The 25,999-nt window shown below is 42.4% G+C and overlaps 1 protein-coding gene across 2 annotated transcripts in view; it reads left to right on the top strand.

Moving 5' to 3' along the window:
* The window catches only part of LARP4B (La ribonucleoprotein 4B), a 50,759-nt gene extending 47,132 nt beyond the window's left edge, over window positions 1-3,627 (top strand). The window contains exons 13-18 of one of the 2 annotated variants that reach the window (XM_072153991.1): window positions 148-399; window positions 569-614; window positions 1,240-1,404; window positions 1,587-1,711; window positions 2,605-2,713; window positions 2,807-3,627. In XM_072153991.1, the coding sequence (XP_072010092.1) occupies window positions 148-399; window positions 569-614; window positions 1,240-1,404; window positions 1,587-1,711; window positions 2,605-2,713; window positions 2,807-3,097 (988 nt within the window). In that variant the 3' untranslated portion in view covers window positions 3,098-3,627. The remainder of the gene's footprint in view (window positions 1-147; window positions 400-568; window positions 615-1,239; window positions 1,405-1,586; window positions 1,712-2,604; window positions 2,714-2,806) is intronic. The other variant, XM_072153992.1, reaches the window with a different exon arrangement.
* Window positions 3,628-25,999: the final 22,372 nt, after the last annotated feature.

The raw sequence follows: 25,999 nt of genomic DNA, 5'->3' as shown, positions 1-25,999 counted from the left end.
TAGATGGTATATTTGTGTAGTGCCGCATGGGCGGACAACTTGTTTTACGTGAATGCTTTTGTGCTGCCAACTTCACCTTCGAGAAAACGGAATATTTTATTGTACTCTTCTCTTTACTTGCAACTTCTGTATTTGATAATCCTCTAGGAATCCTGGCAAGTCCCACCTTCGGCATACAATACCTAGTACTGATAGGGGTACGGCACTTCTTGATGGTCCAACTATCTTCAACTTTACTACTGATAGATTAATCAATGGTGTGCGAGGGCCACCAGCACGACAGCCAGGACAGACTAGAACGAGAATGCCGAATACGGCAACTTTTGTCAAGAGGGATGTCGGTACTGGGCGAGTGGAACCTACCGCTATTGATACCTCCCCTGGTCTCGGGAGGGGGAGGTGAGTTTGCGTGCGCTGAGGCCACAGATGATGTTGTTGTGTTTTACTTGTAAAGGATTTTTAATTTTTTTCCTACTACTAGGAACCGTGACTTCTATAATGGATTTGTGTTAATGTTTGCCTTGGGTCTATAGTTTCATGGATAACCAGACCTCTCTTTAATCCTTAGGAAAAATTCTTATGGATACAGAAAGAAAAGGGACGACAAGTTTGTGGTGAGTTTACGTGCTTTTCTTTTATGGGATTCCATCTTTGAGATGTATTTCCATATATGGCCATTTAATGGGGATTCTGTGATCAGAACTTTTATAAGGTGATAAACATGGGTTTTGACCTTGTAAAACTGAGGGTGATAGGTATGGGCTCTTTTAGATCTGTATAACTACCTTTTGCATGTATCTGTGTTGGTAGAAGCAGGGCTATGAAAAATGTATTTATATTCCAGGAATGTTTGATATCTCCTTACTGGACATAGCACAGCCCCTCTGCTCTGCTATAAGGTGTTGCTGTACAAGGATTCTGTTTAAACACTACAGCAATGAGTGATTTGTGATGTGTTCATTGAAAAGATCACTCACACCAGTGCATCACAGTGCTCCAAGACCAGCTACAATCCTGGAATATAAATCTAATGTTTATCAGTTTTGCTGCTACCTCATCAGGGTTAATGCATAATACTGTCTGTGGATTTGTATGGTCAAAACTGCTGACTGATTCCCTTTTTTGCCGGGTCGTGTTGTTGGGGAAGCTTTCTACATGGGCAGTGACATGAGTGGGGTAAGATGTAGGGCAAAGAGGTGATGTGAATCTGTTTTTTTCCTGTGTTTTTTCTCCTTCCAGAGAGGGCAGACACAATCGCCTCCACCCATTAAGCCACCGTCTCCTAGCTTTGAATTAGGTCTGTCAAGTTTCCCTCCATTACCTGGTGCTGCTGGCAACTTGAAACCTGAAGATTTCTTCGAGGCCGGTTTATCTAGTTTGGTAATAAGCACATCAAAAGATAAGGTACGAGCAGCTCCCCTGCCGCTGTGGTCAATTATCTCAGTATTATTATTATTTTTTTTATAAAAGTAAAGTTGGAAGGAAAATGCAAGATGAAGAAAAACCAAGCAGGTTTCTGTATGAAGTCGTCTTTGATGTTTATTATTTTTCTCTTATTGTTCATTTTCCATTTATTTTTTTTGTAGAACATTAATGTGGATGCAAGTACAAACACTGTCCCCTCGGGAATCCCACGGGAACCGCTGCTGCCAGTCCCTACTGTCCTACCAGTGACCTACCAGAGTCCTCCCTCCCCTTCACCTTCCCCAGAGTAAGTATTCAAACAAAAAAATCAATACCTATGTCCAGGAGCCAAAATCTAATGTATGAATGCTGTTATCTTTCACGATTGAAAGAACAAATCAATGAGGGTCCCTGGTAGTAGACCCCCATACAACATAGAGCACAGGTGTGCATTCCTTCACTTTTGTGACTTTTAGGACAGCTGTCCTGTAAGCCATCCCAGATGTCCCTTAAAAGTGAATGGCGTGCAGGTTGTCAGCGGGTTGCATTCTGTGTGTATGGAGGCGTAAAAGTTCCCTATTGTAGTCATTGTTGAAGGGCATCTACCACCAGGGTAAAGGAGTGTATGCAAATAAGCCTGAGGGGCTGCAGTCTCCATAGGTGTTAATGGAGTCTGGAGCCCCTCTGGCTCATTTCCATATAGTCTTTCATCCCGGTGGTAGATGTCCTTTAAGGATCCCATTGAACAAACCCTCAGTTACCCAACAGGTACCTTCCAAGATTAGTGTTGGCTCCAATTGTAGCGGTTTATGACAGATGCCTGATGTATAATACAGCAGACACCTGCGTTTACAGAGATGGTTCAGCTTTTGGACCCTCTCCATGCAGTATTTCCCAATGTGCGGCATACCGGTGTGTTGCTTGTTTAAAGTGTTCAATATGTATTCTATAGTACTCCCTATGTGGCAATTTTAGTCTTTATTCAAGATTGAGCTGCAATAGTAGCACACATCATGGTGAAGTACAATGCCGTTTTTGTAATAATGCGGCCATGTTTTTCAACCATTGAACAATCCCTTTAAACCAACACTTTGTTCCTCCTTGCTGCAGGACCACACAGATGCAGAGCAGTCCCTTGTGCCCAGTGCTCCCCTCTCCCTCCACCTATCTAAGTGTTTTTTGCTTCATTTATTCTTTCAGTGAATCTAAAATAGTTGACGTTCAGCAACGGGGGTCTCCAACTATTGAAAGGATTTCAAACACACTCAGTACTGCTAGTAAATCCATTCAGGTCAATGGAGCTGCTACAGTAAGTACCTATGTTGGTGAAATATATACTATCTGCCCGGTATTGTATCATCTCTTGGAATAAGTCATCATTTTTTTTTTCTTATTTCATTAGGAATTAAGAAAGCCAAGTTATGCAGAGATATGCCAGAGAACAAGCAAGGACGGGCCTGCATTACAGCCCTCGAAAGAACAGAAACAAAACTCTACCGCTTGTGTCAAAGAAGAACGGAAGGCCAACGACACATCGGTAGAGAAAGCCAGAGACACCCCTCCTCCAAAATCTAACCCAGGGCGGCCCAAAGACCAGAGGAGACTATCGGGGCGCAGATCTCCTCCACCTCCTCTGGCTGTCGGGAAGCGTGTAAATAAAGAACCTGGAAGCCCACTAAAATCTCCTCAATAGAAGGGGAAAAGGCCAAAGGGAGACCTACACATCACACATTAGCTGTCATGCCACACCCATGTATTACTGAATGAGTTGCTGGATAAGGACTTGTAGTTACAGACACTTCTGTTTTATCTACATTTTTTTCCACAGGTTAAAGCAAACCTGTCCGGCGATCTCTGCTGCCTTATAGGAGAAGCCGGTATGATAGAGGGAGAGCGGCCGAGCTGTTCAATTGGAGGCAGCAAATATGGTGTTATAGGGGTTGTCTCAAGTATTCCACAGGACACGGGACTATTAGCTGTCCGGTGAGGGTCCGACTGCTCAGACACCAATGACTAGAGCGGAGATTTGTTTCTTAGTAATGGGTGCATGCACGCTTCCTGTCGCTCCACCCATCCTTGACTGTCATGACCATGTTACAGCAGTCGGACCTCACCGATCAGCTAGTCCTGTGGATAGGGGATAACTGTAAGGAAATCTACCACAAGGCACAGTATGGTACACCAGTCACACTTACACGTTGGTGAATGTCCTCTGAAACAGCATTTATTCTTCATTTTATGCTCGAATGGCCTCATTTTGGAGAAAATCGCCTTTTAAAATTAAATAAATCCGCATCAGGGCCTCCTGTCTGCAGCACAGGAGCCTCTTCTGGCTCAGTCTTCCACGAACTATGCACGCCTCTGTTCTGCAGTGGGTCGGGAGTGAGCTGGGCAGTAACTCAGAGGCGTGCATAATTAGCAGAAGACTGATCCCGAAGCTCCTGTGATGTAGATGGGAGCCCCTGAGGCTTATTGGCATAATTTTAAGACTCTTCTCTCCAAAACTAGGCCATTGGAAAATAATGGAAGAACAGATACTGTTTAAGGGGACACACACTTGCGTGTAAGTATGATTGGTGTACAATACTGCATCCTTATGGTAACATTTTATTTACATACTTAACCCAAGGTAAAGGTAAATCCTGAAAGGACTCCTGGGATTAGGACAGGGTCCTAATGACACCCCCCCACTTATCCTCCCACATTTGGTGAGTGTCCTCTTCCATACACATTGATAGGGCTGTCAATCACATTGTGTGGGCGGGATTAGCCGGACTCTCGCTGTCTCTCCTAGGAGTCCTGCCAGGATTTACTCTACATATAACCAAGCGCAGCTTCTACCTCCTCTGATATGTGCGGGCTGCAGAGATGGCAGACGGCTTGGCTTTAGGTGACGCCAGTTTGTACCATTCAGCATTTGGATATTAAAATTCAAGTGACTTTTTTTTTTTTTTTTTTGTCTTTTTCTATTAAAATTTTATTTCCTCCTCTTTTTAAGCATTAGCATCTAATGCTACCAAGACAAACTGGCTACTGAAAGTTTTGTTTGTGCTCCCTTTTCATTTTTTATTTTTTAGGTCGATGCGATTTTGTTTAACCCTGCGACTAACTCCTGTCCAGCTACACATTTACAGAAAAAAAGAAAAAACACAAAGTTAGAGTAGTCGGATGTTTCAAAGCACATTGTTCTTGAAGATATTAGAGAACAGAGTTCAAGCACTTACTGCTTTCTATCTCTGCTCCAAGTAGGTTTTCATTTGCCCTCTAACCTTTAGAACTATTGCTCCTTTTTTATGTTTTTTTTTGTTTGTTTAAAAAAAAAAAAAAAAATCTTCTATTTTTTTTTCCTTTGGCCCATGAATCCCTTTATTGCCATGATGCATCAGGGGTAAAACTACTTAATGACATCTCCCAGTTGCCATAAACGTTTCCGTTTTTTGATCACACACCAAAAAAAAAAAAAACGGGAATGACGATGTATTAGAATTTTTGTTTTCTATATATCTAATTACATATATATATAAAAATATATATATCTATATATAATGGTGGGAGATGTCTCAACCACCTTGGGATTAAAGGTTTATTGCAGGTTGTATACATTTAATAGGTTTTTTTTTTTTTTTTTTTTTTTTTTTTTTTGGAAGGACAAGGATGCACTAAATTTAGCACGTTTCTAATAAAGAAGAATCTAAATTATTTTAGTTTTTGAAATATGTAAAGTTTAAAACAAAGTATTCGCAGCAGCGAAAGTTTACGCTGTAGGGTACAGTTTATTCCAGGCGTGTTTTCGTTTGTGTGTTTTTTTTTCTTGTTTTTTTTTTCGCCCTGCTTCTTTCTCTTTTACCGCTGCCGGAGATTTTCCTGCGAGATAAATGACAGGTTTTAGGCAGCGAGAAGAACTTTAACAGCAGTTTTCGTTTCCTATTTTTGTTTTGGAATTTCTAATTTTTTTTTTTTTTTTAACTATTTCCATCCAATATTTAAAGACTTGAATTTTATTTAAACTTGAAAATGACTTTGCCTTAACTTTTGTATAAGACAGCTTAGATTTAATTAAAGTCTGACCCCCCCGCCCGGGGTTAGCCTGAGTGAAATACAAAAAAAAAAAGATTAAAAAAAAAAAAAAAAAAAAAATAATAAAAAAAAAAATTACTTGGTTTCAGTGTGTACCTCTGTTATGACTGACCTGAGTAATAACGCTGTTGTACAGGAACTAGCAACAGGTTTTTTTTGGGTTTTTTTTTTGTAATATACCTTTAAGATCTCAAACATTTTTGATTTTTTTTTTCTTTCTTTTCCAGATTGTTGAAATTGTAAATGCAAATAGTCAATACTGTATTAAATACGTGCACTTGGAAGTGTGTGCTTTGCTTGTACAGTTGTAAATAATCAGAACATTTAAAAAAAGGTACCCTACGGAAAAAAAAAAATGCTAAAAAATTATTGTTGATATATTATAAATGTTGCTGTTGAGCTGGATGTAGATAAACTAAATGTTGTGGTTTGCAAAATTTTTTTTTTTTTTTTTTCTTTCAAAATTTTTTTTTAACTGGGTGTGTTTGAACTGACTTTGCCTATTCACTGCAAAAGGGAGATGATTGCTAGAGTCTTATCTGAAAGTAAAACCCTCATCTATTTCATCATTCTTGAGACAGACGCTTTCCGCCACCATTGAGTATCTTATTACGTAAGAGACCGTTTTATCTGGCGACTTGTGTAACGCTCATTGGTTTTGAGTCGATCCAGAAATACTATGTTTTTAAAAAATGAAAGACAAAAAAATATATAAATATAGCATGCTGAGAAAAAAAACTAGACCTGACAAAAACTTCTACCCAGAGCCATTAACAATGGGGGTTTTTACATCCGTCAGTCCTTGGATGGAATTTTTTTTTGTTTTTTGTTTAACTTTAACAAAGCGGTTTTCAACGAGAAGCTCGTTAGTCAATTAACCGATGTCGGCCATGACAAATTATCCAGGAGCGTGACGGGTGTCAGTAACACTCACACTACAAACGGTGAACTTTTATCCTTGCACAAAAACTTGACAATGTAATTTAAAAACAAAAACACTTAAGTAGTTAACTAAAGGGCTTTCACGTTTCGGGAATAGGTCTAAAAATGTCTTAAAGGGGTGGTCCACTTTCAGCAACTAACTGATATTATTGCCTTAAGGAAAAGTTAGACAACTTTCCAGTATACTTTCTGAACCAATGCCTCATGGTTACCCAGATCTCTGCTTGGTGTCATTAAACTGGAAGCTTCATTGTCTACTTCCTCGGTCATGTGATGTCACACAGGTACAAGGCTTGTTTTATCCCTGGTCATGTGATGTCACACAGGTACAAGGCTTGTTTTATCCCTGGTCATGTGATGTCACACAGGTACAAGGCTTGTTTTATCCCTGGTCATGTGATGTCACACAGGTACAAGGCTATACTCTGATACTAAAGAGCTGTGCATCTGTATGACATCACATGACCAGGGATATAAGGAGCCGTGCACCTTTTTTGACCTCTCATGATTGTGGACTTTTTTTTTTTTATCCACCAGAAGTAAACAATGAAGCTTCCTGTTCAATGACTGCAAGCAGAGATCTAGGAAACCGTGAGGAATTGATACAGAAAGTATATTGTGAAATTTGTACAACTTTTCATTACACAAACCATATCAATTACTTGATGAGTGGTGACAACCCCTTTAAGAGCCCACACCTATTTTGACAATGGGGGTTTTCACATCCTCCTTCCAGTTTTGGGCCACAAGTGCCGGAACTGCAAGTTTTGAAATCCTCCGAAAACGTATCATATAGAAGTTACCGGAAAGAGTCTGCCTTATGCAACCACCTTTTCCATCCTCCGTGGCCTCACTTAAACCCTTTACCCATTAGTGAGTGTGGTCCGGCCATCTAATCTGTGCGTTTGTGGGTTTTGCGGAACCCAACCTAGAACCACAGAACTGAATGGACCTGCTGAGATCAGTTCAGTGATTCTACATTCTGTCTGATAAATCACCATGAAGTGTGTGGAGCTTTATAGATGTGGGTCCAAACTACTCTTAGATTTATGGGATCTGTTGTGCCTGAGATAACCCCCCCACCCCCTCCCTCACCTCCCGGTTCGATTTCCTCTAGGCTTTATTTTGTGATTGCCGAATCGTCTTGACTCTCGGTTCAACACAAAAGTTCAAAGGAAATTATTATATGGGGGCAATGCTTGACATGTCGTAGCTACTAATCTATACAGTATTATGTACGTGCGGCTCCTCTACCTGCAACACTACAATGTTATGAACATTAAGCGACTCTTGGCTGTTGCAAAATTACTCTTTTTATGGTAAAACTCCATAGCGGGAAGTTGGGGGTATCATTAAAGGGGAGGGACTACTGTCATACTTAGGCAACTGTTTACATTCCCAAGATTCTACGGCGCTCAGTTCTTTGGAAGAAAAATCGCTTTTGTCATTGGCAAAAGTTCTTTTAATTTAAACATGAATTTGTTTTCAGTTGATCTTTAAAATGTTTTAATTTTTTTTGTTTTCAAAGTTTTTTTTAATTTTATTTCTTCTGGTCCTATATATTTTAATGTGCATTTTTTTAAGCCCGCATACACGGCAGAGTATTTTAGAATCAGAAGGCCGCAGTGTTGTACTGAGATCTATTCTGACTTTTCGAGGTGTATTTGGCAACAGCTGAGCGACTGTGGTACATATCTATCTGTCTCCTGAACTTCTGGTTAAACAATTTTTTTTGTGTTGTGAATCTTTTACACTAACGGCTGCAGACGGTTCACTTGACTTTGTGCAGGTGAATTTACGTGAAATAGAAACATCTGAGGGTTTTTTTCACTTTGTCCTATTTCTTCCATTAAGACTGGAATCAAGCATAACTGTAAAGTATTGGTAATTTAATTTTTTTTTTGTGACATACAATGTAAAAAAAAAAATGTCTAATTTGAAAAAAAAAATGTAGGTTATGAAAAAAATAAAGATTTAGGCACTGTTATGTTTTTTTCTTTTTTCCTTTAATAAAGGCTCTTTGTTTACGTTAATTACCTGTTCTGGTTCGTAAGAATATTTCCATAATTACTGTGAAGGTATGCTTAAAGGAAACTTACCATGAGTTATCTACCATCGAAAGTAGGTTCCTTGTATCTACATCTGTCTAATACAGTATATTTGACTAATTTTAAGACCTAATCTAACTTTTAAAATACTTTTATGAAAGTAATATGTAAATTAGAGGCTGCTGAGGTGTGGAGTAGCCTGGTTGGGCGCCATGTACATGCATCTATATCAGTCATTGGTGGCAGTGGCATGAATTGTAAGCATAGATTTGGAGATGCACGTCTCCTCACGGAGGCGGAGCTCTATAGCACCCAACAAGGTCTGAAAGAAGAGGAGGGCACCGAAAAACACGCAAGTGGGCGTCCCTGCAGAGGCTATTGGGACCCGAAGTAGCTTGGCCGAGCGCCAAAGCACCCCAGTATTGTCTACAGGCAATTTACATATTACTTTAATAAAGTTTTTGAAAAGTTGGATTCAGTCTAGTCAAAGATTAGGGCAGATGTATCTACAAGGAGTCTGCCATCAGATCTACTTCTGATGGTAGATTCCTCATGGTAGGTTATCTTTTAAGAATCTATAGAATGTGTATTGTCAACCCAAACTTTATTCCTGTTGGTTCACCTTAAGGCTTCATGCACACCACCACGTGGGGGAGTCCATTATATGGCCGCACAAATTTCATCCGTATCATGGCAATCTGTCATGGCCCATGATCTAGCGGCTTGGAGAGGAATGGGTGAGGAGCGCTTACTCCCCTTTCCTTCCCCATCCAGCCCAGGCGAGCACAGAGCTGTGTTCAAGCGGTCTTAGGCCTCTTGCACACAAAGGTATACGGCGGCTCGAAAACTGCTTCCATAGGAGTGCATTGTGCATGCTCTATCTTTTACCATAAGTACAGCCCATCAGCGCTCACCTTTCCAGCCGAATGTATCCTACACCCGACCCGGGAATAGCATATGTTTGTGTGAAAGAAGCCTTAGGCTTTAAAAAGATTGATGGTAATTTTACCTCAATCCATGTCCTCCACATTCTTTTCTCAGTCCTGTGATTGGCTGTAGGACAACTGGCTATAGCATCTGCCTCTCTCCTGTGTCTTCAAAATACAAAAATATCCATAAGCCATTTGTTCTTCACCCAAAGATGGAGCAGATGGTCAATAGCGTTTGTTCTCTGCAGGAATTTCTGCACAGTTAGCAACTGGGGCTATAGGAATTTTTGGACAAGAGCGTCCTTTACAGCGATGGCACGGTGTGCCCCTCATTGCCCATCTGTCTACCTTTTCTTACATATGGTAAATGTCTTGACAGAGAATGTGAAAATTACATTGAAAGGGCTGTGCCAAGTTAGGACGTTATCCCATTTATGTAGGTTACAAAATAACCAGGTGAGGGGTCTGACTGCTGAAACCCTCCCCGATCATGAGAACGGAGGACCTGTTCTCACTAATGGTGGAAGTGGCAGAACATGAGTAGAGGCTCCATCTCCAGCTTTCACTTTCTATAGGGGTGCCAGTTATTAGTGCCATGCACAGCAGTATTGGACACTCCTACTATTGAACAAAGTAACTGGACTCTTGCTCAACCTGCTGCTCTGACCATTGGGAAGAGTGGGACCCCTATTTTTGTGATCAGTGGTGGTCCCAGCAGTCATTCCTCCACTGTCCATTGGACAGATGCCAACATTCATTACTTAGACTTTTGTAGTGCACAATATGGTTGAGGTTGATTATTTTTTGTTTTCCGTCTGGAAGTGCTCATCGCTATGAGTTTGTGGATGACCTTGGTTCTTGCCAAACAATCTGCTCCCAAGAAGCGGAACTATTCAAGTCATAATGAAGGATGGTGGATCCAGCACAACCAGGTTTGTTTCAAAGTCCAACAGTCTATCGAAATATTCATAAGATCGATGTGACAAAGCCAGATCTTTGTGCACACAGAACTGTACAGCCATGCTCCATCACATTGTTTTGTTTTTTTTTTTGTTTTTTTTAATAAAGACTTGGATTTTAACGCTAAACCATTCGTGCTGGATCCATCGTCCTTCATTACAACTTGAATGAGCAATCATGAAGCCTTCTGCTGAGACCTGCACCTGAGGTTGGCTGTTCCAAAGCTTCCAAGTTTCCTTTGTCAACTGAACCCTTTGTGTCACCTCTAGATGGAGTGTTTGCCCCCTTGTCATACAAGATGATTTTACATGGAACAGCATTCACCATTCTTTTTTCTTTATACCTCCCTTCTTAAAGGTAATCTACCATTTGATGCATTATGACCCAAACGTACCTTGAGAATGCTGTAGTTACACTGATGCCGAAACATATCTTGTTTAATAGCTGAGATGAGTGGTTTTGCTCAAACATCAATTAAAAAATTATGATAAAGAGGCTCTGTTGCTCCTGTGGCTGCCCCAGTGCTTTCATCACTGTAATTATGCACTGCTCCAGCCTTGTCCTACCCAGCATAAGCTGAGAATACGTCAGCACTGTGTTCTCCCTGACAGGCAGAAGTAATCAATTGCCACACCATCCCCCAGCTGCTGAGTCATCCAGCTCAATTTGATTAGTCCTGGCTGGACAGGTCAGGAAGCTCTGTGTAATGTGATTATGTAGACACCCAGCTTTCCCAAGATCCTGAATTTTATAATTGTTTTTTGAGCAGAACCACTGGGATTAGGGATTAAACAAGATTTCTTTTTTGCATCAGTGTAGCTACAGCATTCTCAAGGTATGCTTGGTTCACAATACATCAAAACAAATGGTAGTTTTCCTTTTAAGACTATATACATTTCATTCTTTTGCTCATAATTGAGAATCTCCATACACTTTATTAATCTTTTGGCCCTCATTTGTACCTTGTACAACTCCAGGGCGTCCTTTTAATGAACCGGTGCCTAGAACTAAACTGTGTATTTGAGATAGGGGGGCATGTCCGGCACCCCATGCTGCTAATTACGCCGTCTCCTGCGTGACGTTACCTACCTCTCCAAGCATGGGAAAGGGGTGTTCATAATTAGCATATATATATATATATATATATATATATATATATATATATACACATATATACTGACCCATCATTACATCACTACTGACAATAGATGATGTCACAGCTTATCTCCTACCCCTCCCTGTACAATGACCTCTATGTAGATAACACTGACCCATCATTACATCACTACTGACAATAGATGATGTCACAGCTTATTTCCTACCCCTCCCTGTACAATGACCTCTATGTAGATAACACTGACCCATCATTACATCACTACTGACAATAGATTATGTCACAGCTTATCTCCTCACCCTCCCTATACAATGACCTCTATATATAACACTGACCCATCATTACATCACTACTGACAATAGATGATGTCACAGCTTATCTCCTCCCCCTCCCTGTACAATGACCTCTATATAGATAACACTCACCCATCATTACATCACTACTGACAATAGATGATGTCACAGCTTATCTCCTACCCCTCCCTGTACAATGACCTCTATGTAGATAACACTGACCCATCATTACATCACTACTGACAATAGATGATGTCACAGCTTATTTCCTACCCCTCCCTGTACAATGACCTCTATGTAGATAACACTGACCCATCATTACATCACTACTGACAATAGATTATGTCACAGCTTATCTCCTCACCCTCCCTATACAATGACCTCTATATATATAACACTGACCCATCATTACATCACTACTGACAATAGATGATGTCACAGCTTATCTCCTCCCCCTCCCTGTACAATGACCTCTATATAGATAACACTCACCCATCATTACATCACTACTGACAATAGATGATGTCACAGCTTATCTCCTACCCCTCCCTGTACAATGACCTCTATGTAGATAACACTGACCCATCATTACATCACTACTGACAATAGATGATGTCACAGCTTATCTCCTCCCCCTCCCTGTACAATGACCTCTATATAGATAACACAGACACATCATTACATCACTGCTGACAATAGATGATGTCACAGCTTATCTCCTCCCCCTCCCTGTACAATGACCTCTATATAGATAACACTGACCCATCATTACATCACTGCTGACAATAGATGATGTCACAGCTTATCTCCTCCCCCTCCCTGTACAATAACCTCTATATAGATAACACTCACCCATCATTACATCACTACTGACAATAGATTATGTCACAGTTTATCTCCTACCCCTCCCTGTACAATGACCTCTATATAGATAACACAGACACATCATTACATCACTACTGACAATAGATGATGTCACAGCTTATCTCCTCCCCCTCCCTGTACAATGACCACTATATAGATAACACTGACCCATCATTACATCACTGCTGACAATAGATGATGTCACAGCTTATCTCCTCCCCCTCCCTGTACAATAACCTCTATATAGATAACACTGACCTATCATTACATCACTACTGACAATAGATGATGTCACAGCTTATCTCCTCCCCCTCCCTGTACAATGACCTCTATATAGATAACACTGACCCATCATTACATCACTACTGACAATAGTGGGCGAACTAGCGAGTCTGGCGTCCACATGGTGGATTTTATATGCGCATGTTTTTATTCTATTTTGTGAGTATGTTTTAATAAAATAAACTCCATATATTTGAACATACTACCCTATCTGCTGCTTAATCTCTTCTATAGTAGCTGTACACTATTTGGCTACAGGATGCAAGAAAACGCAGCTTAAAACTGTCTGAATAGCGATCTATTCCCATCCAAATACCGTTTGTGTGGAAGTGTACTGAAGAACTTGGAACATAGTTGGGAAAGGAGTGAAATCATCGATTTATCAAAGGATATATAAAAGGACACACAAGGAGCTCCGGTCAGACTGTTTTATTTTTACTAATTGCTAGATGTGGGATCCATCTGTGACTGTTTGGCAGCTCCTATAGGGGATAGTGTGCATCACAAAAACAATTTTTCTTTTGTACTACTGACAATAGATGATGTCACAGCTTATCTCCTCCTCCTCCCTGTACAATGACCTCTATATAGATAACACAGACACATCATTACATCACTACTGACAATAGATGATGTCACAGCTTATCTCCTCCCCCTCCCTGTACAATGACCACTATATAGATAACACTGACCCATCATTACATCACTGCTGACAATAGATGATGTCACAGCTTATCTCCTCCCCCTCCCTGTACAATAACCTCTATATAGATAACACTGACCTATCATTACATCACTACTGACAATAGATGATGTCACAGCTTATCTCCTCCCCCTCCCTGTACAATGACCTCTATATAGATAACACTGACCCATCATTACATCACTACTGACAATAGTGGGCGAACTAGCGAGTCTGGCGTCCACATGGTGGATTTTATATGCGCATGTTTTTATTCTATTTTGTGAGTATGTTTTAATAAAATAAACTCCATATATTTGAACATACTACCCTATCTGCTGCTTAATCTCTTCTATAGTAGCTGTACACTATTTGGCTACAGGATGCAAGAAAACGCAGCTTAAAACTGTCTGAATAGCGATCTATTCCCATCCAAATACCGTTTGTGTGGAAGTGTACTGAAGAACTTGGAACATAGTTGGGAAAGGAGTGAAATCATCGATTTATCAAAGGATATATAAAAGGACACACAAGGAGCTCCGGTCAGACTGTTTTATTTTTACTAATTGCTAGATGTGGGATCCATCTGTGACTGTTTGGCAGCTCCTATAGGGGATAGTGTGCATCACAAAAACAATTTTTCTTTTGTACTACTGACAATAGATGATGTCACAGCTTATCTCCTACCCCTCCCTGTACAATGACCTCTATATAGATAACACAGACACATCATTACATCACTACTGACAATAGATGTCACAGCTTATCTCCTCCCCCTCCCTGTACAATGACCTCTATATAGATAACACTGACCCATCATTACATCACTGCTGACAATAGATGATGTCACAGCTTATCTCCTCCTCCTCCCTGTACAACAAACTCTATTTAGAGTACACTGTCCTCCACAACCTGCTGGTAACACCTGTGGGTCTTAACTGTTTTAATGCCCCCAGTGGGCTTGGGTTATTAGTGGGGGTGAGGGTCCGGGTAACCAAACCAAACTTTTAGCGTCAGGTTGGCCAAACCCCAAAAGGTCCGCTCATACCTACTAAGGAAGGAAGGAAGGGGTAAAAGTGATGCTGGCTATATGAAGAAAAATCAGCCTTGCTCCTCACCCCTCCCTCAGAACTTCTCTTCAGCTGGGTCAACAGTCAGTAAGGAGGCTGGGGTAGCTTGACTTTATTCTGAAGCTCTCCACCTCTATGACTAAAACAAGAGACATCAATTACATTTTTTTTTAAAGACTGGTGACTTGTAATCCCATAGGTAGAGGCATTAGTGGAATATATATACAGTTTAGACACATAAAAGGTACAACGTGAAGTTTGTAAGGGGGGGGGGGGTTCTCTTTAAGTTTGAGGCTGTAAAGACAAAAAGTTTAAGGGGTGTAAATACTTTTGCAATCCAATGTATGTGGCTTTAATTTTCACATTTGTAACATCATGACCCACCACCAAACATAACATGTGCCTGTCCAGCTAATACACCATTTCTCAAGATTGGATAATACCATAAAAGAGAGAAATGGAAACTAATCTGTTTCCCCCTATGGAAGGAGGTGAAGATGTGGGTGGAAGGACGGATGGAGATTTGCGCTGCTGCTGATTAATCATCCTGTAACCTGAGATTGGCACAGACAACGCGGACGTCACAATGTTTATCTACACTTTCCACCGGCTTATAACATTGACCGCTGATGTGAATACGCAGGAAACAAACATCCTCCTGTCACCCCGTGTGGAGCTCAGTTCCTCGTGGCTTCCTAATAGAAGGCGCTCAGTTAAGTAACCGGGATAATTGTATTTGTTACGGAAAACATGATTTACAAGTCACCTTTTCCGTACCTGATAACAGCGGGATGACAGTTCTGGCCTATTAGCAGGTTATTTTCCACACAAGCACAGTGTACTCGCAGTGTGTCGCGTGCGTTATTGAAAAGCACAGGATATATGATAAAGATTAAAGGGGTTGTCCACTTTCAGCAAATAGTTGATATGGTATTTGTAAGGAAAAGTTCTACATTCTGTATCAATTCCTCACTGTTTTCCAGATCTCTGCTTGCTGTCCTGCTATAGAAAGTTTCTTTGTTTACTTCAAGTGGATAGAAATATGTTTATGTGATGTCACACAGATGCACAGGTCGTTATATCCCTGATCATGTGATGTCATGTTGCACGGCTCGTTATATATCGCTGGTCATGTGATGTCACACAGGTGAATGACTCGTTTTATCCCTGATCATGTGATGTCACACAGGTGCACGGCTCGTTATATATATCACTGGTCATGTGATGTCACACAGGTGCTCGTCTCATTGTATCCCAGGTCATGTGATGTCACACAGGTGCTCGTCTCGTTGTATCCCAGGTTATGTGATGTCACACAGGTGAACGAATCGTTTTATCACTGGTCATATGGATGTCACACAGGGGCACAGCTCGTTATATCTGTGGTCATGTGATGTCACACAGGTGCGTGGCTTGGTATATCCCTGGTCATGTGATGTCACACAGGTGCACAGCATTTTATATCCCTGGTCATGTGTTGTCACACAGGTGCACAAGCCGCTATTATAACATGGTGGTGTGTCCCTGGTCATGTGGTGTGACATCACATGACCAGGGACAGATTCCTATCCAAAGAAAGTTTACACAAAAGCTTTCTATAGGAGTACAGCAAGCAGAGATCTAAAGAAAAAGGTGAGGAATTGATACAGAAAGTATATTGGAAAATTGCATTACTTTTCCTTAAACAAACAATATCAATTATTTGCTGAAAGTGGACGACCCCTTTAATGTGCAATGCGTGTACATTGATAGTTTTCACATTCATTTAAAGGGTTTGTCCTCGGTTAAAGGGATCTGCTTTTTTTCTAGTCCCACATCCATCGACACTTTGTTTTTGCTATTCTAACTCCTCGTCTGCAATTCCCTGGCCCTTTAAATGTAAGCATGTTGCATGTGTTCTGGAATAGAGTCACATAATCCCTTCGTCCACCCCGGCACGCTCATGTCATTATTCAACAAGTGGAGGTCATACTTTTCTAAGAATAAATGTGAACACAAACCTAATGTCTGACGCAGGAGGATGATTCACGCTGATCTTGATGCAATTCAATAGCCATCAAGAACTCATCACAATGACTCACTTCTGCAGATCTCATGTGTGCACCAAGAAAGTGGAATGTGATGACGCAGAACAGATTCCAGTTGCCATAATCTGCATAAGAGACCACCATGCCCGCAAGAGGACAGGCTATTCAATGGCTTGTTTGGATGGGATGTTGTGTCCCTTTAACAATTATCAAGTGGTCACAGAACTCAAACTATTGAGGCAATGCACTAGGTGGTTGTAGTGTTCTTAAGTGATGGTTACAACAGTGTTACAGGGCTCTATAAAGTGCTCCTGAATCAGATGTGGCAACACACAGAAGGTTAGCCACTGTCTGGTCATAGGCATTTTACAGTGATACTGTAATAACTGGGGTCATAACAAATGCCATCCTTACAATGCAAAAAAAAAACAACAACAATGTAAAGCCGCTTGTGCGTAAGTTTAAAAATCTGCACCAGGAAAAAAATCGCAGCTGATTCTGGCTACATGTGAGTCTACCGTAGGATGTCCGTAGGCTGCTCCCCGGTCTGTCCTGGTCTCCATCCCAGTGGACCCCTCAGAGAACTGTACAACAATTTTTAACTGCCTGACTTATTATTGCTGAATCGTTCCTAGGATGTTTTCTGTTCATTGTAGAACATTCCCTCAATTAGCCCTTGTGATGGACACTTGCAGTATAGTGTTTCCTGAAGTGTCCCACACTGTGCTCCTAAAGAATATATAACCCTCACAACACATCTGACCACATTGTTTCATCAACATTTATCACATATACCTTATACTGTAACCCCTAAATGAACTAAAAATATACTATACCCCTTTGAAAAAAAAATGATACAGTACCACCTATACAATAAAATACACTGTGCCCCACTTAATTATAAATATATATAGCTCACTCAAATACAAACTATGCCTTCACACCATATTATAATGGACACCATACCCCTTAATTATAGCAACCCACTGCCCCCCACAAATGAATTCTATAGAATAGAATAGAATGCTTTATTGTCCCCATAGGGGAAATTGATTTTTTCACAACGACAGCAGCAACACCTCTATTCATGATCACAATTATACATATACAAACAATCAAGATACTAGCATACATATATTACAAACAATTAAATACATCCACAGATAATTAAAAAAAAAATAAAAAAAAATTAAAAGACGGTAAAAAGAAAGAAAGCACCATGGTTAAAAATATTAATTACTTGCCCATGTTAACTAGTGCAATTACCGTATTTTCCGGACTATAAGGCGCACTTAAAAGCCTTGGATTTCCTTGGAAATCCAAAGTGCGCCTTATAGTCCGGTGCGCCCTATATGAGGGCAGCGGACCCTACTTACATAGGTCCCCGCTACCGGAGACAGCAGATCTCCAGCGGGAACTGCAGACCACGCGGCACGAACAACTTCTGCTGCGTGGTCTGCAGTTCCCGCTGGAGATCTGCTGTCTCCGGTAGCGGGGACCTATGTAAGTATTCCATTCTCCACCTCCCCCTCACCTTTCCCGCTCACCTTCCCCGCGTTCCGCGTCTCTTCTCGGCGTCGCGTCCCGTCACGTCCCGTCGGGTCTCCGCTCCGCCCCCGGACCTCCGCCACGCCCCCGACCCTGCGCCTTATAGTCCGATGCGCCTTATATATGGAATTATTACATATATAAGGCGCATCGGACTGTTGCGCCTTATATTCCTGTGCGCCTAATGGCCCGGAAAATACGGTACCCTAGGTATGAAAGAGTTTTTCTACATTTAATATGCAGAAACCGTTCACTAAATGTACTACGTTGACCAATCAGTGTGTTATGTAATGGGTTTTTCTCGTTACATACAATGGACTTAAATTTGGAGAGCATGCGTGCACACAAGACTGACTCCCAATCTTCCGTCTTAGAGCCAACAATTGAGCTCACCTTCCTAACCAATTTCTTAAATTTGTTTACGTTAGTCGTGCGTGCATTGTTTCCCCAGCACACCACCGCATAAAATAAAACACTTCCAATCAACATGCTATGGTCCACATCAAAAGACCTAAGGGATCTTAAAAAGTAAAGTCTCCCAGACTCCTTCTTATACAATTTCTCAGAATTTATATGCCACAATAACTTATCATCCAGATAGACGCCCAGATACTTATAGTTTGTGACACGTTCCACTGCGACACCCCAAATCTTTGTAGGCTCACAATCAGTATCCCGTTCTTTTTCGGAAACTAATTACCATTTCCTTGGTCTTCGATAAATTCAATTCCAATCCATTTGTGTCACACCACTCCGAGAACAAGTCAATAGTTGACCAATACTCAGACAAATCTCCCTCTTTTATACACCCTATTATCGCAGTGTCATCCGAATACTTCGTCAAGAAACACTGACTTCTATTTTTTTGGAAGTCTGCAGTGTAGATGGTAAATAAAAACGGGGCAAGAACAGTCCCCTGTGGGGCTCCAATGTTACTCACAGCCACATCCGACACAGTGTTTCCAATTTTCACCTTCTGCGGTCTTAATGTCAGATAATTAAAGATCCACTGGATTAGGCCAGAACCAACCCCCATTTTACCCAATTTCTGACATAGATTATCCTATTAAAAGCACACCCAAAGTCGTAGAACATTATCCTAATGTCAGACCCCGGCTCGTCCAGGTGCAGGTATACCCTGTGAAGCAGGTAAAGAATCGCATCCTCCACACCCAGACGTGTTTGGTATGCGAATTGTAGAGGGTCAAGATACGGTCCAACTACTTCAGCGAGATGTCTCACAATAAAACATTCAAACACCTTCATAATTATCGGTGTTAATGCTATCGGGCGGTAGTCATTTGGTTCTCTTGGAGCCCTGACCTTTTGTACTGGTATAATACACGACGTCTTCCATAACGTAGGAACCACAGCAGCTGACATACTACAATTAAACAGGACCAAGTTCCCGAGAGCACCTTCGAAGGATTTTCGCGCTTACGCAGTCCGGCCCTGACGACTTTCTAACCTTTAGTTTTAGTTCACTTATTACATCCTCTTCCGAAATTGAGAAACCAACATCATTATTGGCCATACTTCCCAAACTAAAATCCTCCTCGTCAGTATCCCCATCACAATCGGTACGGGGGGTCCTATCCCCTGTACTAAACTGATTAAAAAAGGACATTCGCATTGTCTCTATCCCCTGGAAGACCACCCATCTTTGCTTCATACCCTTCCAGACCTCACTGACATGGTTAGCAGCCAGTTTGCATTTCAGTCTCTCTTTATATCTATTTTTACATTCACGGATCATAACTTTAACCTCCTTCAGTGATTCCCTATACAAGTCCCCATCCTTTACCCGGAACGCTTTATGTTTCTGCTTCAATAGAACTTGAAGCTCTTTAGTGACCCATGGTTTAGAATTAGGGTATTTCTTGATAGTCTTGACTGGCACTATAGAACCTACGCAAAAGTTAATGTAATCCGTCACCATATCCACACACGTTAATGTCCCCTCCAGATTCACTAAAAAACAGGTCCCAGTCCGTTGTTGAAAAGCACAACTGTAATTCACACTCCACCTCCTCAGACCACTCATTGACCTGAAAAGATAACAGGGTTAGATTATGGTCAGATCTTCCGAACGGGGGCAGAGTAACTGGACGATATGCATCTTTAACATTGACCAACAACAGGTCCAGAACATTCTCTCCTCTGGTTGGGTTGGTGACATATTGCCAGAACTTTGGAAATAGTTTTTTCCCGTCCACGTGGTTAAAATCCCCCGTGGCGATTATCAGACCATCCGGGTACCTAGTTTGCATATCTCCCACCACCGCTTGCAGAGTGTCACTCGCAATTTCTCTATTTGCAGAGGGGGGGGATGTATGTACCAAATTCCCTTGGTAGATATATAGGTCTAATTGCTACTGCTAGAATCTCAATGTCCTTACAACAATGCTGGCCACGGATCGTTACCTGTCCCCTCGGACACCAGGAATCGTTGGTATATACCATTACACCTCCGCCCCGGCCTTTACCACTTAGCCCAGACCTATCCAACCTAAAGAGACTGAACCCTGGCCTATTATATACAGTGCAACCCACTAATTTACTCAGTATCCCCTTATATATACATATATACACCCCAGTACATCTATAGCGTGATGCAGGCAGCAGAGGGTTTAGATTCAGCACTGCAGGGGATCCCTGCTGTTAGCTCCTGCCATCCATATTGGAGAGTCCTTGTTCCAGGACATTTTGCTTACTTTTTTCCAGTAGGTGACTTTGTGTCCTTCACAGGGGACAGACTAGTGAGTCAATTCCAATTCCATTTACCTCCCCTTCTATCTCAGCTATTGGGCCAACAGTTGGGCTGTTCATCAGCACAACCTGCTCTTTTACCAGTCTGCAACGTTTGGCCACCATTTATGGTATGTAATCTTTTCGATACATCTAAGGAAGTCCAAGGACTAGCTCATCCACATGCCCTAACCAGTCATTACTTGACCTTTGCTGTATACTGCTAGTACCTTGTACTCATCACCAGCTACCAAGTGACAACCTGTATATAACACTTCTTGGCAAGGGGGTCACAAATACATAACTCTACAATAACAATACAAGTGCAATGAATAATTGAGAAGAAAGCATTGAACAGTGTGAATCAATTATTCCCAAATACAAAAACTAAATTATATGCACTGCTAGAATTATATTCATACTGATCATGCACTTATGCATTAGGGAAGCTGCCTCCTTCTAAGCCAACGAAGACGGAGAAATTGAGAAGGTGACCTGTGCAATATATATATATATATATATATATGCATAAAGTTAAAGTTAAATCATTTACATTTCCCTAGAAAAGATATAAAAATAAACAAATAAAATCAGAAATATGAAAACAATGATTCCCAGCAGCGAACTCCATAATGGAAAATAACGTCCAAGCTTCCAAATTGACACTTTATAACCATTTTGCATATAAAATTTTTTATTAAATATATCATCAAAAGGTTTCACTGTCTCCAAAATGGTATCACTGAAAACTTCAGCTTGTCCTGCACAAAATGACACCTCCATACACAAGAGTACGAAAAAAAATTGACATTTTTTAAATGTATACTGTCACAGGTGACCCCGTGCACTGCCCGGCCCCGGTGTGGAGTCATGGCATGGGTGGCCCCACGATCCATGATGTGGATCGCGGGTGCACCCTTTCTCCGCTGTCTGCTGCCGCTGCCCCGCTCCCCCGGTTCAGTACTTACCTCTCCCGGCTCCTGATGGCCCCATCGCGGTCCCGTCCAGGCCGCAGGTCTGTCTCTTGACTAGAACGCGCGCTCCCGTTGCTAGGGCGCGCGCCTACTCTCTAAGAATTTAAAGGGCCAGCGTCCTCCTTATTGGCGCTGGCATTCCAAGCCCTGCTATATAGCATGGTGACTCCAAGCATCCCCTGCCGGATCTTCAGGTCATTCTGCTGAAGAGAAAGCCTCCTGAGTATTTCCAGACACCTCCGTGTTCCTGTGGTGTTCTTGTGGTGTTCCCGTGTTCTTTTGGTGTTCCCGTATGTAATCCTGTGGCGGTCCTGTACTCCTGTGGCGGTCCTGTAATCCTGTGGCGGTCCTGTAATCCTGTGGCGGTCCGGTTATCCTGTGGCGGTCGGGTTATTCTGTGGCGGTCCGGTCATCCTATGGCGGTCCGGTTATCCTGTGGTCTTCCGAGGTCCTGCCAGCCGTCCTTCCGTGGTCCTGCCAGCCGTCCTTCCCATGGTCCTGCCTACCCGTGGTCCTGCCTACCCGTGTCCCTACCTTGGCTGCCACCGCGGGCCTAGTCGCATCCGTGGAGCGGACCATTTAGACTGCGCTCCCGGGTTGCGGCTAGCATCGTTATCCCCTGCGGAGGTCCAGGGAGCCCACAGACTTTAGCCCCAGAGACTCTTCCCGCACCCGAGTGCGGGACATATACAAATATAACCAACATAAATTTGGTATCTCCATGATTGTACTGACCCAAACAATAAAGGGGAGATGTCATTTGGAATGCAAAGTGAAATCTGTAAAAACAGGAAGAAAAAAGACACAAGAAAATGGCCTATTTGACATTTTTTCCAACTCTCCAGTACAAAGCATGGAATATTGTCTGTACATTGGATAAATAAAAAAAGTTTTTGAAAGTAAGGTAGCAAAAAATGGATTGGCAAAATGAAAAAAAGGGCATTAGCTGCAAGGAGTTAAAGGGTTTGTCTACTTTACCTCATGTTTTTTGTAATGTGTGTGTGATGGTGGGGGGGCAGTATATTAGGTAATTACCAATATACATCTATCTACAGTTCTGCTCCACTTTCTTGATATGTAAAGTGAAGCCTCCTGTCTTATACCTCATCAGCCCAGACATTCCTGACCATAAAATGGCCGCAGATGGAGGGTCATGTGATCTTTAACTGGTGATTGTTCATGGACAGATAAGATCACATGACCCTCCATCTGCAGCCATGTTATGGACAGGAATGTCTGACTGATGAGGAAGACAGGAGGCTTCACTTTACATATCAAGAAAGTGGAGCAGAACTGTAGATAGATGTATATTGGTAAATTACCTAATATACTGCCCCACCACCACCTACACACACATTACAAAAACATGAGGTAAAGTGACCAAACCCTTTAAGGGTAATTTCTAATGATAGTTCTTGAGAAGAAAGAGTGATGTCAACAATACCCTTGTAGGGAGCAGCTGAACCATCAAGTAATTTATGGCAGACAACTTGAAAAATATCCCCAATATTTCAAAGCAAAAACATTTTCTGCAGCTCTTTACAGGTCATGGGGTACAAATACAAACAAAATAAGACATTGCAGAGCACAAACATGGATCAGGTAGAAAAACAGGACCCTGTTCCCAAGAGCTTACAATCTATGAGGAGGGAGATGTGACAGAGGATGGGGTATAGCATTAGCCATTAAAATGTTCCAATTTCATTATATGATGGATGCCACTCAACCCCCATCAACTTATACCAAAGTCTAGGGTTCAGTCATGGGTTTCATCATTTTGACGCAATGGGGTTTATTTACTAAGGGTTACGGATCGCACTTTCGTCTGGCTTTTCACCGTTTTCGAGATTTGCCCGGCTTGGACAGATATGTAACAGGTATCTGCACTTGGATTGTGTCGCACGTGATTGGTTTTTGGCGCAGCTGCGCTGGCTTCTGTCCGACTGATTTGGACTGAGCGCAGGTTTTAACTTTCAATTTGTGTCACAAGACAATGCACTTACATGCACCAGGAAGAAGAAGGTGAACTCTATCTGAGCGGGGAAGCGACACATGCAGGATATCCAGCGCACAATCTTAGTGAATCGCGACAGAGAGCATTATCATCAGACAATGCACTTTCTGTGAACTCCGCGGATCGGGTAAGTAAATGTGCCCCATTTTTTTGCTAAAGAATTTACAATGAGGGGAAATGTGAATAAAAGCCTAATGATCAACTTTGTGATAAATTTCTACTTCCATCTTACTTTCCAATGTAATATCCATAGGATGCCGGTCATACCCAACCTTAGCACAGGACACCAGCAGTGCCAAATGCATTACAATGGTTCTGCCACCAGATGGCACAAGATGCCCAGGCCACAACCTGTCATTACATATTTCATTATTCGTTATGTGAATTGGTATCAACTACTGGGGACATGACCAGTACAAATGATTCTAGAATGTTATATTTGTTTTTATGACTTTAGTCCTCAGTTACCTTGTGACATTAACTAATAACTGTGACATTATAATTTTTCAGTTTTTTTGCCAAAAGATTTTTAACAGCTCCCCCCCCCCAACTAAATTCCATTACTTTCCATATCCTTAACATTTTATGTTACCAGATAAAATAGTGAAGCATCTTTAGGCAGTCTAAGGCAAATAATTCCATAAGGTGCTCCTGAATCAGGTTAGAACATAAATTCAGGTTGGGCCACACCTATAACATAAAAAACAGAGGTAGAGCAGAGAGGGGAACACAAAAGTAGGGGGGGGGTACACAATGAGAGAAGAAGCAGAGGGGGGGGGGGCACAAGGAGAGGTGGAGCAGAGGGGGGAACACAAAAGTAGGGGAGCAGAGGGGGGGGCACAATGAGAGAAGAAGCAGAGGGGGGGGACACAAGGAGAGGTGGAGCAGAGGGGGAACACAATAAGAAGGGGAGCAGAGGGGGGACACAATGAGAGAAGAAGCAGAGGGGGGGCACAAGGAGAGGTGGAGCAGAGGGGGGAACACAATAAGAAGGGGAGCAGAGGGGGGACACAATGAGAGAAGAAGCAGAGGGGGGGACACAAGGAGAGGTGGAGCAGAGGGGGGAACACAATAAGAAGGGTAGCAGAGAGGGAAACACAATGAGAGGCGGAGCAGAGAGGGGAACAAAATAAGAAGGGGAGCAAAGGGGGGAACACAATAAGAAGGGAAGGAGAGAGGAGGGTACACAATGAGAGGGGAAGCAGAGGGGGGAACACAATAAGAAGGGGAGCAAAGGGGGGAACACAATAAGAAGGGAAGGAGAGAGGGAAAACACAATGAGAGGCGGTGCAGAGAGGGGAACACAATGAGAGGGGAAGCAGAGGGGGGAACACAATGAGAGGGGGAGCAGGGGGGGGGACACAATGAGAGGTGAGGCCGAGAAGGGAACACAATAAGAGGAGGAGCAGAGAGGGGAACACAATGAGAGGCGGTGCAGAGAGGGGAACACAATGAGAGGAGGAGCAGAGGGGGGAACACAATGATAGGAGGAGCAGAGGGGGGAACACAATGAGAGGGGAAGCAGAGGGGGGAACACAATGAGAGGGGGAGCAGGGGGGGGGACACAATGAGAGGTGAGGCCGAGAGGGGAACACAATAAGAGGAGGAGCAGAGAGGGGAACACAATGAGAGGCGGTGCAGAGAGGGGAACACAATGATAGGAGGAGCAGAGGGGGGAACACAATGAGAGGCGGTGCAGAGAGGGGAACACAATGAGAGGGGGAGCAGGGGGGGAACACAATGAGAGGCAGTGCAGAGAGGGGAACACAATGAGAGGCGGAGTAGAGGGGGGAAAACAATAAGAGGAGGAGCAGAGAGGGGACCACAATGAGAGGCGGTGCAGAGGGGGGAGCACAATGAGAGGTAGAGCAGATGGGGGAGCACAATGAGAGGCGGAGTAGAGGGGGGAGCACAATGAGAGGGGGAGTAGATTGGGAAAACAATGAGAGGCAGAGCAGAGGGGGGAGCACAATGAGAGGAGGAGCAGAGAGGGGAGCACAATGAGAGGCGGAGCAGAGGGGGG

Source organism: Engystomops pustulosus, chromosome 5, assembly GCF_040894005.1.
Source record: "Engystomops pustulosus chromosome 5, aEngPut4.maternal, whole genome shotgun sequence".
Taxonomy (NCBI): Eukaryota; Metazoa; Chordata; class Amphibia; order Anura; family Leptodactylidae; genus Engystomops; species Engystomops pustulosus.
The sequence above is the reverse complement of the archived record's forward strand: the minus strand, read 5'-3'. Positions and strand labels throughout refer to the sequence as shown.